Below are 14,752 nucleotides of genomic sequence, written 5' to 3'. Positions count from 1 at the left end.
CGGCGCACTGCGTTAGTAACCTGGTCTTAAGTCATGTTTTGCGGTTTCATTGCTATATTAATGGCAAAATATTATTAATGTGTCTATAGGCTGCTGTGCAACGTGGTTACGCTGTCCTGTCTGGTAACACTAGCAGGGACACAAACAAGCACATGCATAAAAATAAGATTACAATGTGAAACATTATTATGTATTTTTTATCTAAAATAACAAAAATACAACTTGTTATAATGGATGGTCGTAATATTGATCCTGAGTAGTCACAGTAAAGACTAATAAAACAGACCAATGGCCAACTTTGTTACGATGGCTATCACTAAGTTAGTGTGTGAATTGTCACTCAATGGAGAATTCATGAAAACACGCACTGTACTCGAGCAGAGGTCTGTAGTAGGCTACTGAAACGTACTTCCTTTCCATAAGTCAGGAGGTACATTTCAATACAACCCTCAGATGACCTGGATATCATTTTTGGCGTGCTGTGCGCTACATAACATTCTCAAGAGTCACATGCAGACATATTACTGGATTTAGAAGGCATGATGATGGCAGTTAATTAACCCAAATACTGGCAAAAGAGCTTCTTAATCTATTTTACTGAAGAGTTTACTGAGTACGCCCAAGACACACCTATTCATTAATTAAGTAAAAAAAAGTCCAAAGGTCCAGCCCTTTTGAACCTTGCGCCTTTCTTTGTGCTTGAACTCTCTACGTTGAAACTAGCAAAAGTGCCTCAGACCATGCCCAAAATGGACTTGCGTGCTGCACTTTAGACTATGCACAGGACAGAGAATACATTTGTATCTTAAAAAATAAAAATAAATAAAAACATAACCAGTGCAATCTCCGACAAGGCTCGACCACTAGTCGTCACTATAGGAAATATTTGCCATCTATCCTATTTTCTCTGTTAACAGTTAAGTACTGTTTGCACATTATCCAGTTCCCAGTGGAAAACACACTGTGTGCAAACTATCACCTTGAACAGCACCATCAGTGCAACAACCACGAAGCCAGAGGTGACAAAATGAGGTAGGCTCAGATATCACCTGTGCTCTGTCTCTTTGGCAGGTCATAATTAATGTGGGAAGCGTCTACGGACGCACAGTGGAGGCGTCAGGAGCTGACAACCGATTTGATTTATTGCCGGCACTGATACTTTAGCCAGAGAAACTCTGAGAATTGGATCGTAGAACTGACCAACCAATGCCAGCCTATCGGGGATAAATATCATACAGTACCCTTGTGTAACATCCAGCTATGATCAGCTTGAAATAACCAGCTACCAGGTGTTCCAAAACATAGCTTGAGCTGGTCAAACAATTTTGAGTATGGAGCTGGTCTGATCAGCTGTTTCAAAACTTAGCTTGAGCTGTTTTTTAAGCAGGGTAAACAACATATTGAAAACTTCAATGACTAATCTCGCCCCAATTCTTCAGTTTTCTGGTCTAACTGGTGCATGCGATTCTGCTTCCTCAACACAAAGTGCAAATTAGTTTGTGTGCGATGGGTGAATAATTCATTTTGTCTGTTTGATGTAAATAATTAATTTGCTCTGCTTTGTGTTTTATTTGTTTGTGCATTTATGATCATACTGAAAATGTTCTGAAGTAAACATTCTGGCGCCATAAACAGAGAGATTAATGTTTAATGTCATATTTTGCAAGCATGGTTTTGTTTTTGTTTTTATTTTTTTTTAGTAGATTTTTTTTCCTCCCGTGAGTAGAAAGTACACAAATCTCCGCATCGACCACACATACTGCCTTTAAAAAGTTTCTTTGGAGGAGTGAAATGCCGGAGATTTTAAATGAAGATGGATGAAAGTCTTCATGGTAAAAGATAAGTTAATGGAGTCACTGGGTTTGTGCCAGTTCTGAGTTTCCCAGAACACTTAAAGTATGAAGAGATTACACGGAACAGAAAGTGAAGCCTGTCTCAACATTTACACTTTCAAACATTAGGGGGAATACTCTACTAATGCCATTATACTTCATCAGTCATTGTCCCGTTCAGACTCATTAGTAGAAAAAAATGTACAGTGTATCTTGTAATAAACCATCTTGCAACATAACAAAGTAAAAATTAGATTTTACCTTTCAAGTCACCGCTCATCTCAGTACAACGGAGGAGAGAAAAGACATTCTTAGTCAAACATTCGTAACAGGCACCGTTATACTGTTTCCATTATAGTATATGGATAATTACTATAATGTATTAATAATTAAGCTCAGATGTGGCTAGTCACTTTAGAAAGCTCCGTTTATTTATGTCGATGTATATTTCAGAGACTCTCAGATGGGACTGAGGGAGTGCGACTTTCCCATCTTTTAACAAATTACAAGCGACAGCCTTTTTAAAGAAATGCAATTATCAGCCTCTGTGCGATGTCAGAAGTGTGTGTTCTGAAGGTGGGGATAATACAACGATCTGAGACAATAGCTTCAGGCACTACTCAGAGGTGGGAAATGCATTTTCTTTCAGCGATTAATCCCCGTGTACGTTAGAGATTTTACTGTTTTCTTTTCCCCCTCGCTCTCTGCCACTCTGCTCATTCATTCCCGTCGAGGCGTAGGGAAGTTGATTCCGGTTATGGAATATCGCTTAGCGTCATACGACCTGGAATTAGCATTCACCGCGTGTAACGAAAGCAGTGTCACTCATGCCAAGTGCAGGCTTGAGCTCCAGACTCCACCAGGTTCAACTCCAGGCCACGTTATTACCATTATTATCATTATTAGCGTCTGTAGACGCAGGGTGCCTTTAGCACCCCCGGGGTCATGGGCGCATAAATCAGCAATAGCTTAGTCCAGCGGTCCTCACTCCTGGTCCTGGAGAGCCGCAGGGTGTGCTGGGCTCCTCACACCTGGTCCTGAAGAGCCGCAGGGTGTGCTGGTTTTAGTTTTCACCTTAATATTATGGTGAAATGACTGCACTTATATAGCGCTTTCATCCAAAGTGCTTTACAATTGATGCTCTCATTCACCCAATCACACACACACCAACGGCGATAGGCTGCCGTGCAAGGTACCAATCAGCTAGTCGGGAACAATTGGGGGTTAGGTGTCTTGCTCAGGGACAATTCAACACACCCAGGGCAGGGGATCAAACAAGCAACCTTCTGACTGCTCTTACCTCCTGAGCTAATTTCGGCCTCAGCAACCGATTCAGACCCAGTTAACACCAGGTGAGGTGTGTTACTTGTGTAACTAACTGCTTTAATTGATCAATTAAGTACTGAGTAACAACAAAAGTCAGCACACCCTGCAGCTCTCCAGGACCAGGAATGAGAACCACTGGCACAGTCTATAACTACCCAACAGGTAAGCAAAGATACAGTATGCAATATTTTGGAAAATGTACCTTTTTTCCAACTTACACAGGTTTGTTCCAGATGTTCGATTTCATTTTAATTTTTGTGCATTCACTGGCTCAGTTTCCATGTTAGCATAACGGGTGAGCTTGAGCTTAAAGACTTGAAGCCTATAGGAGTCAGTGGCCTCCCTCCTCCAAAGTAATAAAATACACCTTACAGCAACTCCAAAGCTGTCTTATTTACACAAGGTAGCATGTGTATTTGAAATACATGTGCTGGAAAAAAAAGTGAAAAAAAGGAAAGACATTGACACATGTGTCATTCTGTCTTGCGCTGGTTGAGCACAGTGATCCACGCATCTCCTGCAGGTAGAGCTAGATCCGGCACAAGAGCTAGTGCTAACTGTGGCGCTAACTTTGTGCTAGCCGTGCTGTGTGGCGTGCAGTATGGAGAATACCAGTATGGAGAATATGGTTTCTGGGCCTGTGAACTGGACAGATTGAACTGAAAAGAAAATGACAAAAAGGTAACTGCAGCATGTAAAAATAAATAATTACTCATTGTATGAGTCTTCAAATACACTAAATTCCACTAACAGTTAGAGGGTGGTTGTTCTGTGATAGATAACCATAATAATGGATCACAATCGCATCTGGGGAGGCTGCTACAAAACTAAAATGTACCAAATTTCTGGAAGGTAAATCAAAGGAAATAATTACAGTGAGTTTGGGGGAAAGAGAAAAGAGAAAGAAAAGGAAGAGAAATTTATGATTCACTAATTGTCACTAAGCGCAAAATATGATAACGCCAACAACCAAAAAAAAAAAAAAAACTGATCATGTAAAATACATGTTAAAGAGCATCAGTAGTTACTGTTAACCTCAGTAGCACAAGACAACATAGCAAAGGCTCACCCTGGCTGCAGTTAAAAACTGCATAATCGCACCATTTCCCCTTCATACGACACCCTTCCCACAGTCCCTGTTGGACCGCGGCTTCAAGCAGAAATCGACGAAAAGCTTCCAGCTGGTTGTCACTTGCCTCCTGAGGGAACCTGGCATATTTTACGAGCGCAGACTGAGAAAAACCAGTGTAGTGTTTTGGCAAATTAAGAAAGTGAGAAAGTCCACTTCAGAAAGCCAACACACTGCCAAGGCGTAAAATGGTGAACAAACCATCTGTCATTTCTGCGATGTGTTACTGGCAGAAAGACTCAACCATTAGTAGAGGAACGTGACGTATTTATGTATACATGTGCATATGCATGCACGAGCGAATAAGAGGCCGCACTGCTCCAACATTTGAAGAAAAATAAAAAAACTGATTTAAATGGGTTTTCCCCATGAACATAACCATGGCAATATTACATGCTCTGTTTTTCTTGTACAGTGGTCTTAGAGCAGGGGGCATTTTATCTAGCGTTTCATACCATCTGCATCAGAATCCCTGCAGTACAGTGTGCAGAAATAAAATAAAATACAGGATGCAGTATATAAATGACTACATTAAGCATATGGTCTGGTTATGTTATCCTTCTCTTATTTGTGTTATGTTATCCTTTTGCCAAATGTATTTTTGGAGCCTGGAACAGATACAGGTGTTTATTTAGCTGAGGCAAGTAAGGCTAGTACAGGGAGCATGTAGACTGGCTTCCTAACACTGTTTCTCACAGATACTGGGGTAAATGACCACCGCCAATCACAATTATAAACCTACTTTCCTTCATCCTACCCAATGTTCCAGTAACAACCTTCCAACGACACTTTTTTCACTCTTCCAATCCTTTGCGATTCAGTGTAAATCCCATAAGAGCAATTATAATATCAAACAATGCGCCACACACAGTCTTTGTCGTCATACATGCAGTACGAGTAATTAGCAGGTTTAATTTCCATCTGGTCATTTAAAATTCATGTGTTATGGTCAGACCAAATCGTGTTTTACTTTGAGGATATAGCATTGATCATTTAAAAAAAATGCTGGCTGTCATGTCACTATACAATAACAATAAAAAGGCACAATGATATTTACACAGGATAGACTTGGATAGATATCTGCCATGACTAGGAGACATCTGGAATGTATATCCATCTGCTTGCAGTGCTAGCCCTCGATAATCAAACATTTATGAATCACATCCTGGAGACTTCCGGAAACTCTCACTACGATAGAGGTCTGTGACTAACCAGCCTCGTGTGCCTGTGCCTGTTCACACCACGGCCCCTCTGATTATCTTAATGCAAGGCTCCGGCTCCAGCGCTAAAAGTCCAACGATGAGACATGAAATGAAAAATGAAATATCAGTGAGATACAGAATAATATAAGCCACATATTTCCACAGACCCCGAGGGGAGAGAAATCACTTTATGACACATAAAACTGCAAGAGAAATCAAAATGGAATAGAGTAGAATTGGAAACTGTTCTGTAAGAGACCGTATTACAACGTTTCTGAAAAGAACAACAACAACCCAGTGACGCAGCTTGTAGTTGAACGAGCTGGATTGGTAAAATAATTCGTAAATTTGGAAATCACCGTACATTTCTACTGCAATTCCTGATAACTATTACATAAAATGTCAAAAAAGTCGGAATGTTTTGTGTTACACTAAACAAAGTAACAGTGAATCTTTTTTAAAAATTATTATTTTAACCATTTCAACATCCTTTTTTTGTGAAGACAAAAAATCTGGACACTGTAACATTTCTTTTCACAGAAAGTCACAATTTCACAGACTTGCAGTGCAGTACATAAGTAATTGGACAGTGACACACTTTTCGTTCTTTCGTCGCACTTTAATTTAAAGGCATTTATGCCCACGAGTGATCCGTGTTGAAATTTGCATCCCTATTAATACATAGTTGATTCTTGACCAGCAATATATTTTTGCATCATCAGTTGATAGTGCACGAAAACAAACAAAAGGTTGATTCCAGATGTTGGAATTTGCATGAGGAGTCTTTCTGTTGTCTCTCAACAGAGGACCAAAGAAGTGTCAATGCTAGAAAAGCAGGGGTATCATGGGGTAGAAAAAACAGACAGATCGTAGCCAAACAATGGGTGTGTCAACTGTTTTGTACAGTTTTACAAAGCAAGAACGCGCTGATGAGCTCGGCAATAGCAAACAACCTGGTCAGCCTCAGAAGACCACTGTAGCAGATGACTGAAATAGACTCTCATTTGTGGGAAAAAAACAAGAAGAACCCAGTAACAAATAATGAATAGATCCAGAACACACTCCAGGACGTAGGCATAGATGTGTCAAACACTTCAGACAGACAATGCCAGCATAACCTCAGAGGGTTCACTGCGAGAGGAAACCACCGGTAAGCCTCTGGGACAGAACAGCCAGTACTGATAAAGCCAGTGGAATGTTCTAGACTGGCCAAGACAATCACCTGACCTGACTCCAACTGAACCTGCATTTCATTTTCTCAAGACTGAGGGCAAAGAAAATCCCCAGAACAGAGCAAGAGCTGACGATGCAGGCCTGGCCAAACTTCACCAAGGACAATACTCAGCATCCGGTGATGCCTATCACCATCATATCGAGAGCTTAGAATTATACGTTTCTAACTGAGTTAGTGTCATAAATATGTTGTTTATAGGGCAATTTGATAGGCTTTTGATATTGTACATTCAGAGCACTCTCAGTGTGCCTGTCATTTTGATCTATGAAGGACTGCCCTGCATTTCAGTTTCGCTGTGTTAGGACGTGAAAGCTTTAAAGCTCAATACGTCAAAACTACTCAGAACACAGATAGATCCTCCTCCATGGATCTCTTGATGGATATGAATACCTTTGAATTAAAGTCTGCATTTTAACCTCATATTCACAGTTTTATTTCAGGGAGTGCAGAGCCAAAATTATTATTCTTTTACAGAGAAATTGTGTCACTATCCAAAATACTTATAGTACAAATGTATTATATGTTGCTGGCTAGGGGTAAAATTGTATTTACTTAAAGGGTACCACCCCAGTGACAAGCATTTGTACCTTTTTAGGCACATTTTGTACCTTCATTTCGGAGAGTGTACTGTATACAGCTTTCATACCCACTGTAGCAGCATCTTCAGAGCTGGAGGAGCTCACCTGTCCTCACAGAGTGTTTTTGATTTAAGAGCTGAACACAGCTTAGATTGTGCTTTAAGCTCTACATCAGGGCTGTCCAATCTAATCTGAAAAAGGCAGCTGTAGCTGCAGCTCCTATTTCAGCCCGGCACTAAGACACCTGATTCTACTTATCAAGGTCCTGATTGAAGAACCTGATTAGTTGTTCTGTTGAATTGTGTTGCTGTAGCGCTGGGCTAAAACAGAAACCTGCATCCACGCTGGCCCTCTTCAGGAAAGATTGGACACCCTTTCTTTCTACTGGTTGTTACTGCTGTACCATGTTCCCAAAGCCCCAACAGATATGTTGAATCATGCGGTATAACATATTTGACAATAATAACAAACTATTACGATTATTGTTCAATGAAAACCGACATGACAATTGGTTTGAATTCACAAATAAAAGAACATCATGCCCAGTCACTACCTAGCTTGTCAGTCAGCAATACAGGTCATACGTTTGTTATATGTTTGTGAAATCACTTGTGTAGTCGGTAAAGACTGTTATGGAGCATTACCGCTGTGCTAGTTAGCAAGCCATTATAAATGTACAGCATCTAAATATCTAATCCCAGTGCCTGTTTGTATTTTGGTATGGAATTAACCTCATGAAAAAAACTTCATTTAATTTTTATTGATTTATTGATGTAGCAGTAAAAACATTTTCTTTTCTAGCACTTTCACATTTCCACCTTGACCTCTGTAACAAATGTCACTATATGTTTTTAATATAATTTGGCATGACACTACAGTGCTATTTGAGTTTCATGAAAGATTTTAATGAACGGGTGGGCAAGAGTGCACATTAGCGAGAGAAGATTGGAACAGAAAAAAAATGTGCCGGTAAAAGTCATTTCAGAGTTTGCTGTGAAAGCAGTCATCTGTCTCAAAATTTATGAAGGAAGAGTCAAGCAAATGAGTATGGTTCAAGGCAAAATGTAGAAATTAATATGAAAACCCAAGATAATATATTTAGTCATTCCGCATACTTTGCTTTCTCTTTGCATACCCCAATCTTTCGGAAACAAAGGTGACGGAACTGTCACTGTTTAATAGCTGAAAATATTACAGCGCTGCCAACAATAACAGCCTAGGTTTATGTGTGAAGGCGAGAAACTAGGTGATCTAATCAAGGTGCACTCTCCCTTGCAGCATGTCGACAAACAAACAAACAAACAACACAACCTTTTTCCGACAATCTGTTTCTCCGTTGAGAAAGCAAAGAAATGCAGAAACTTATGTTTAACACATTGTACAATGAAGTAGCAACTTGAGAAGTTGTTGAGAAAACTCCTGATTCAAAGACTGACAGCAAGATTAAAAACTGTTAAAAGGCACGAACAGCAGTTCTTCGAACAGGAATGAGAATGTAAAATGTAGGGCAGGCATCAGTTCGATGCAGTCGGATACCGAGGTCCGACCGGGGCTTGCCCCCCCCCCCAAAAGCCGAGCTGAAGCTGGGTACGACCGTCGCACGAGGGAGCGGCATTATTGGGCGTCTGCTCTGAGGGCGGGCAGGCACTCGGCAGGGGGGATCGTCGTATACAAAAGCAGCCCTGATTGCGCCGGAATCGCGGGACGCGGCTTAAGACGACTCGGATGGAAGAAAGAAGATCTTCTGGCTGCCGGGGGACGGGGTCGTAGCGGTGGGTCCTCGATTAGGCTAACATGGGCGATTTAATTAAACCGGGTACAATTGGCAACCAAATGGGGAGAAAATGGGAAAAATCTGAAACAAATTAAAAGAAGAAGAGAGAATCTCAATTGTACCATATAACTCTCTTTAATATGTGGGGGATGTGAAAGACCCTGCAGCTGTGAAGCTCGCAAATGAACATCCGTATCAAACCCCGTGACATTTGCTAAGCAAAGTTTTCTGCCCAGCTCAGTGTAAACCAGACATCGATCCCACACACAGAAATGAAATTAGTAAAGGATGCTAACATGGACGCCGTCTACTGTTGCCATTTCTAAACAGAATAACGGTAAAGAATCCTGCTGTGAAATCCAGCTATGACGGCCCAGGCAGCTTGAAAATTGAGCTGGTCAAGCTGGATATAAGCTGGTCTAGCTGGGTATGAACTGGACAACCAGTTAGTGCTGGTAGCCTGTCTGAGCTGGTCAACCAGCTACCAGCTGTTTCCAAGCATAGCTTGAGCTGGTCAACCATGTCGAGCTGAGAGCTGGTCTGCACTAGTCAGCCAGCTACCAGCTGTTTCAAAACCTAGCTCCAGCGGTTTTATTCAGCAGGGAAGACTGGAGTTCCATTATACCTGCAGGAGCTATTCGGTAGCTTTGGTTCATTTGGGGCCGTGTTGTTTGTTGTTCTCGATGTTTTTTCAGCTTTTTCAAGAATGGGCCTTCTGACAGACCTCTGGAGTGACAGGTGCATTAAAAATAATTATCCCCCCCCTCCCCTCCACTTCTCCCCCCCAGCTGCACACACACACACACACACACACACACACTCAGCCCTGTCCATCCTAATGACTCACAGAGGCCCTGCGTGAGCAGAAACTATAAACTCACACAGGTCCATTCCTAAATTGGCCCCAGGTACATCATTAGCTCTGTTCCCATTAGAACACTCACACACCGGCATGCAGATGCACTGGCCACCAGGACTTCTGCCACAGCAATGCCTCATATTAATACAGCTCTGACAATGAAACAGTCAAAATTGTTTACCCCATGTACACATACACACACACACACACACACACACACACACACACACACACACCTACCCACAGGTACGTACACGGGCACACACATGCCCGCCCACACACACACACACACAAGCTCAAGGTTTTTTTCTGTTCATCACCAGCATAACAACATCCATCATTTGCAGCTGATATATGAAATCAGCTTCCTATTAATATATCTCCCACAATGACAACAGACAAAACTATACCCTCAATCCACACACACTCGCCAGCACACACACGCACACACACTGAAAGAGTTTTTCAGTTTATCACTCGCGTAACAACTTTCACAGCTGAGATATGAAATCAGCTCGTATAATCTGTTAAATCAATAAGTCAATAAAAAGAGCCATATAATCTTGACAGCTGTTTATGCCCGATGGCAAAGCGCGTATAGCCTACCACACAGCAAGCCTCTCCCTTCATATCATCAATCCGGCCATATCAGTCCGTTCCTCACAAGCTGCGTGATAAACAGCTACGCACGCAGGGATTGGTCCCTGCTGCCAGCCAATCAGACCCTCGGCCCAGCCCTAGCTCCCCCTGCTGGCCCAGGGGGGTGGCGGCGGTAAAAAAAGGAGATATCGCAGGACTTACATTTGGCAGGAAGCTCGTAGCCGCAGGTGATTTTGGCGTTGCCGGTCTCGCAGCCGTTCAGCGTGGCGCACTCCTCGTAGAGACACAGCCCCGCCGCTTTGTGTATGCAGCCGTCAACTGCAACACACACCAGAGGCCAGAGTCAGGCACACACAGTCCATGTGAAACACACTGCAGTCCATGTGAAACACACACAGTCCATGTGCAACACACACACGAGAGGCCAGAGTCAGGCACACACAGTCCATGTGAAACACACACAGTCCATGTGAAACACACTTCAGTCCATGTGAAACACACACAGTCCATGTGAAACACACTGCAGTCCATGTGAAACACACTGTCCATGTGAAACACACACAGTCCATGTGAAACACACTGCAGTCCATGAGCATTTGGACAGTGACACATTTTCTTGTTGTCTCCACTCCAGCAAACAAGCAGTTGAAATAAAAACAATCACTACGTGGTTGAGGGTTTTTACGCCATGAACCATGTAGGAATTACAGCCCTTTGTATACATTAAGCCCCCCTCCCCCCCCAATTTTAGGGGACCAAAAGTAATTGTACATTAACACTGATTAAACTGATGTCATCATATTCAGTATATTGTTCCTGAATGACTGCCTGAAGTCTACGACCCATAGACATCACCAGATGCTGGGTATCTTCTGGAAAAAAAGCAAAAACAACAAAAGCACTTACAGACATCACTGTACAATTCAAGTGAAATTCAGGTGTGTTTCTGGAGTGTTGTTAATTGTTAGTTGTTAAGTGTCCCCCTGTCCCCCGCTCCAAACACCACTCCATTCTGTCCTACAGCCAGTCCTGCTGGGAAAGCAAGCTTTCCCATTCCCATTCCCGTCCCCACAGAAGAAGACACAATGCCCACCCATTCCCGCCTTCCACGGCATTCCGGCATATTCCGTCTCACATCCGCACGTCTCCGGTCTCCGGGATTTACACGTTCGCTTTACTCGCTGCCTTCGGCCACGGCACCGACACGAGCCAAAGGGCTCTTTCACATTTAGCGCTGACAAATCACCCAGATATTTGTAACGTGATAAAAAATAATATACAATTAGAGATGCACGGCGCTGAAGCAGGCCGACTTCAAGGGGACTGGGCTGGAATGTCATGGGAAGAGCGGTTCGAGAGCCAGGCTGCGATACGGCAGTATTTCATCGCCGCGGTCCCATAATGCAGAGCAGATGTTCCGCATTTGGGGCCCGTCTCATTTTAGGGTCATTACGCTCCCTGAATTATCCTAAGTGGCTAATGTGTCCTATTACCGTTTTTTGTTTTCTGGCTTTTTGGCTTTTTGTGTTTTTATTTTCCATCTGAAAGCGAAGAAAAGGGGCCCGGGCTCTTAAATGTTGACAGGTCTTTTGTGGAGCGGTTTGTCAGACGCGGCTAATCAGCGTCTTCTTTGTGCTCCTGGCTGCGGCCCGTAATCAGGGCACATTAAATCGGCGTAATTATTTCCACCCATATTTAGGCACAGAACTGTGACCCCTGCGGAGAGGGAGAAATAAAAATAAAGAGTAAATAAATAAATAAATAAATAACACGCACTGAACAAACAGCTTCTTTTTTTTTTTTTTTTTTGATCAGATCATAGGCATACGCCTTGCGTGAAACTAAGACTAGTTTCACGCAGAGAGTGGTCACTGTGTGGAATAGCTTGCCAGGACATGTAGTGGAGGCATAAACACTGGGGGTTTTCAAGACTAGGCTTGATACGGTGCTAGATACTATTTGGCTTTATAGATAACCTAAACAGTAGGTATACTTTAGTGTTAGGAGAACGTGTGTATTGCTTGGCTGAATGGCCTGTTCGCCATTATGTTATGTTATGTTATGTTATGTTCGTTTCATAAGGTGAATTATAAAAAGCAGAAGGAACAGAATTTCTCTGTAATCTGAAACCACGGGTTCTCGACGTTTCACTCCGGTTCATCTTCCAAGGAGCGCAGGACGGTGTCAGTATATTTCCCCAACATCCAGCGCTGGGAGTCCTTCCTCATAAGGATTTAATTTAACTTAGTTAAAGCCAGGACGTGCCTGATTGATGGTGTATCTCGCACAATAAGGCAGGATGGCGGAGACCCAAATTACCCATCACCCAGACCTGACATCTTGCTCCGAGCCCGTTATCAATCAGAAGGAGGTATCGCGGATTTCCGACGGCTTTCCTCTTTATTCCCGTCTATAAAGCAACATCGGAAAAAACACCTGGTATCGACTAGAACAAAGAAGCCTTTTCTCTCTCTCTCTCTGTTTTTTAAAACGAATAAACAGGAACTTCACGTTTAAGCTCCATTAACTACTGCCATTGACCTTGCCGGGGGGATGGGGGGGGGGGGGTGCTGCAAGAATGGGTCAGTTTATCCAGACACATAAGCCGGGCAGATGGGACTTTGAGTTTAACGACTGTATCTATATCCATTTAACCGCGCAGAGAGACGCCGTTTGACGGGTGAGGCCTTAAAACTGTTTGCCTCCATTCTAGCCTTGTCGGTGTCAAAAGCACGGCGCTTTTGTGCGTTTTGCGACGCCGCGGTCAATACGCCCGCCAGAACACGGAGAGGTGAGACTAAAAAACGAAGGGCTCGCGGAACAAAACTGTCGTAAAAACCCCACAATGATGGCACTTCAACCCGTCAGAGGTTTTTATCTCTCTGTAAAGCCGGAGGTGTGGAATTTCACACAGGCACGTGCGCGGGCAGCCCGGGGCCTGTCTGTGGACGTGTGAAGAGAGCAGCTGTGGGGAAGAAGTTCAGCTCCATCAATCATCTTTAATGGACTGAGGAGCGCCAAGCTGACAGAGACTGATTGCGATCGCTGCCATGACAAAATGTCGGGATTTCGAAAGACGACGAGATCCGGACATCCGCACACGCGAAAATGAAACTATACACTTTCACATCTGGAATTATAAGTAGGCATAGTTTCATTAATAAATGACCTACTTTTTTTTTTGCTACTGGTCACCATGTGCTGTGTAACTCATTACATCACAGTTAATTAGCTAATGCGTTTATCCACAGCGACTTACAGTTGATTAGACTAAGCAGGGGTCAATCCCCCCTGGAGCAATGTGGGGTTATAGGCCTTGCCCAAGGGGCCTTATTGTGGCTACGCTGGAGCTTGAACCACCAACCTCCTAGGTTCTAGTCATATATCTTAGCCACTAGGCTACAGGTTTATCCCCTCACGCCAACAGCCAAAATCGAGTGCCCCAGCTCCTGTTTAGAAACCCTAATGAGCTAATGAGGCTGTCTCTGTTACCGCCAGATACCGTCGCGGGCATACGGTTGTTTGTTCACACCCGGAGAAACTCAATTTCCAGAGTGTTCTGTCACGGCGGGCGCCTGTCATCTCAGAGCTAATGAACGGGCCCCAGGTGCGAGTCCTGTGACGTTGGCGTGTCGGCGCACCTGTGTGGCTGCAGTGACAGGAAATGAGACGCTCACGGAGAGGACGCCCATCCATCAGAGCGACGCTTCCTCTCTGAGCCCCAGCCCTGCCGCGAGGCGCCGGCGTGCGCCAAAACAGCCGTCGTCAGGACAACGCCCGTCTCACACAGCTGAAGATGCAGAGGTGATGTAGACCCAGAGGATATGCAAACCGCTATGCATTACAGAAGGGTCAGCATCACTGCTTTAATGTAGACTTACAATGTAGTCTACACTGTACACTAATGTACACTATGCTGGAGCACTTTATTAGATATTTATTAGACTGATTTTTTTGACTTATCAAGTCTTTTGCTGCTGTAGCCTATCCACTTAAGATGTTTGAAGCATTGTGTGTTCAGAGATGCTCGTCTGCATTCTGTGCGGTTAATTGCGTTACTGTCACCTTCCTGTCAGCTTTGATCAGTCTGGCCCTTCTCAACTGACCTCTTTCATTAACAAGGCGTTTTTCGCACTATTCTCTGCAAACTCTAGAGACTGTTGTGTGTGTTAAAATCCCAGGAGATCAGCAGTTTCTGAGATATTCAAGCCACCCTGT

General features: G+C 43.3%; 1 protein-coding gene across 2 annotated transcripts in view; it reads right to left on the bottom strand.

The window, feature by feature from the left end:
* Positions 1 to 14,752, bottom strand: part of macrod2 (mono-ADP ribosylhydrolase 2) — a 597,810-nt gene that overhangs the window by 350,794 nt on the left and 232,264 nt on the right. For both annotated transcript variants that reach the window (XM_061228932.1, XM_061228933.1), the window contains exon 5: positions 10,736 to 10,852. In XM_061228932.1, the coding sequence (XP_061084916.1) occupies positions 10,736 to 10,852 (117 nt within the window). The remainder of the gene's footprint in view (positions 1 to 10,735; positions 10,853 to 14,752) is intronic.

This window comes from Conger conger, chromosome 18 (genome assembly GCF_963514075.1).
Source record: "Conger conger chromosome 18, fConCon1.1, whole genome shotgun sequence".
In the NCBI taxonomy this organism is placed as follows: domain Eukaryota; kingdom Metazoa; phylum Chordata; class Actinopteri; order Anguilliformes; family Congridae; genus Conger; species Conger conger.
This window is presented reverse-complemented; position numbering and strand designations above follow the sequence as displayed.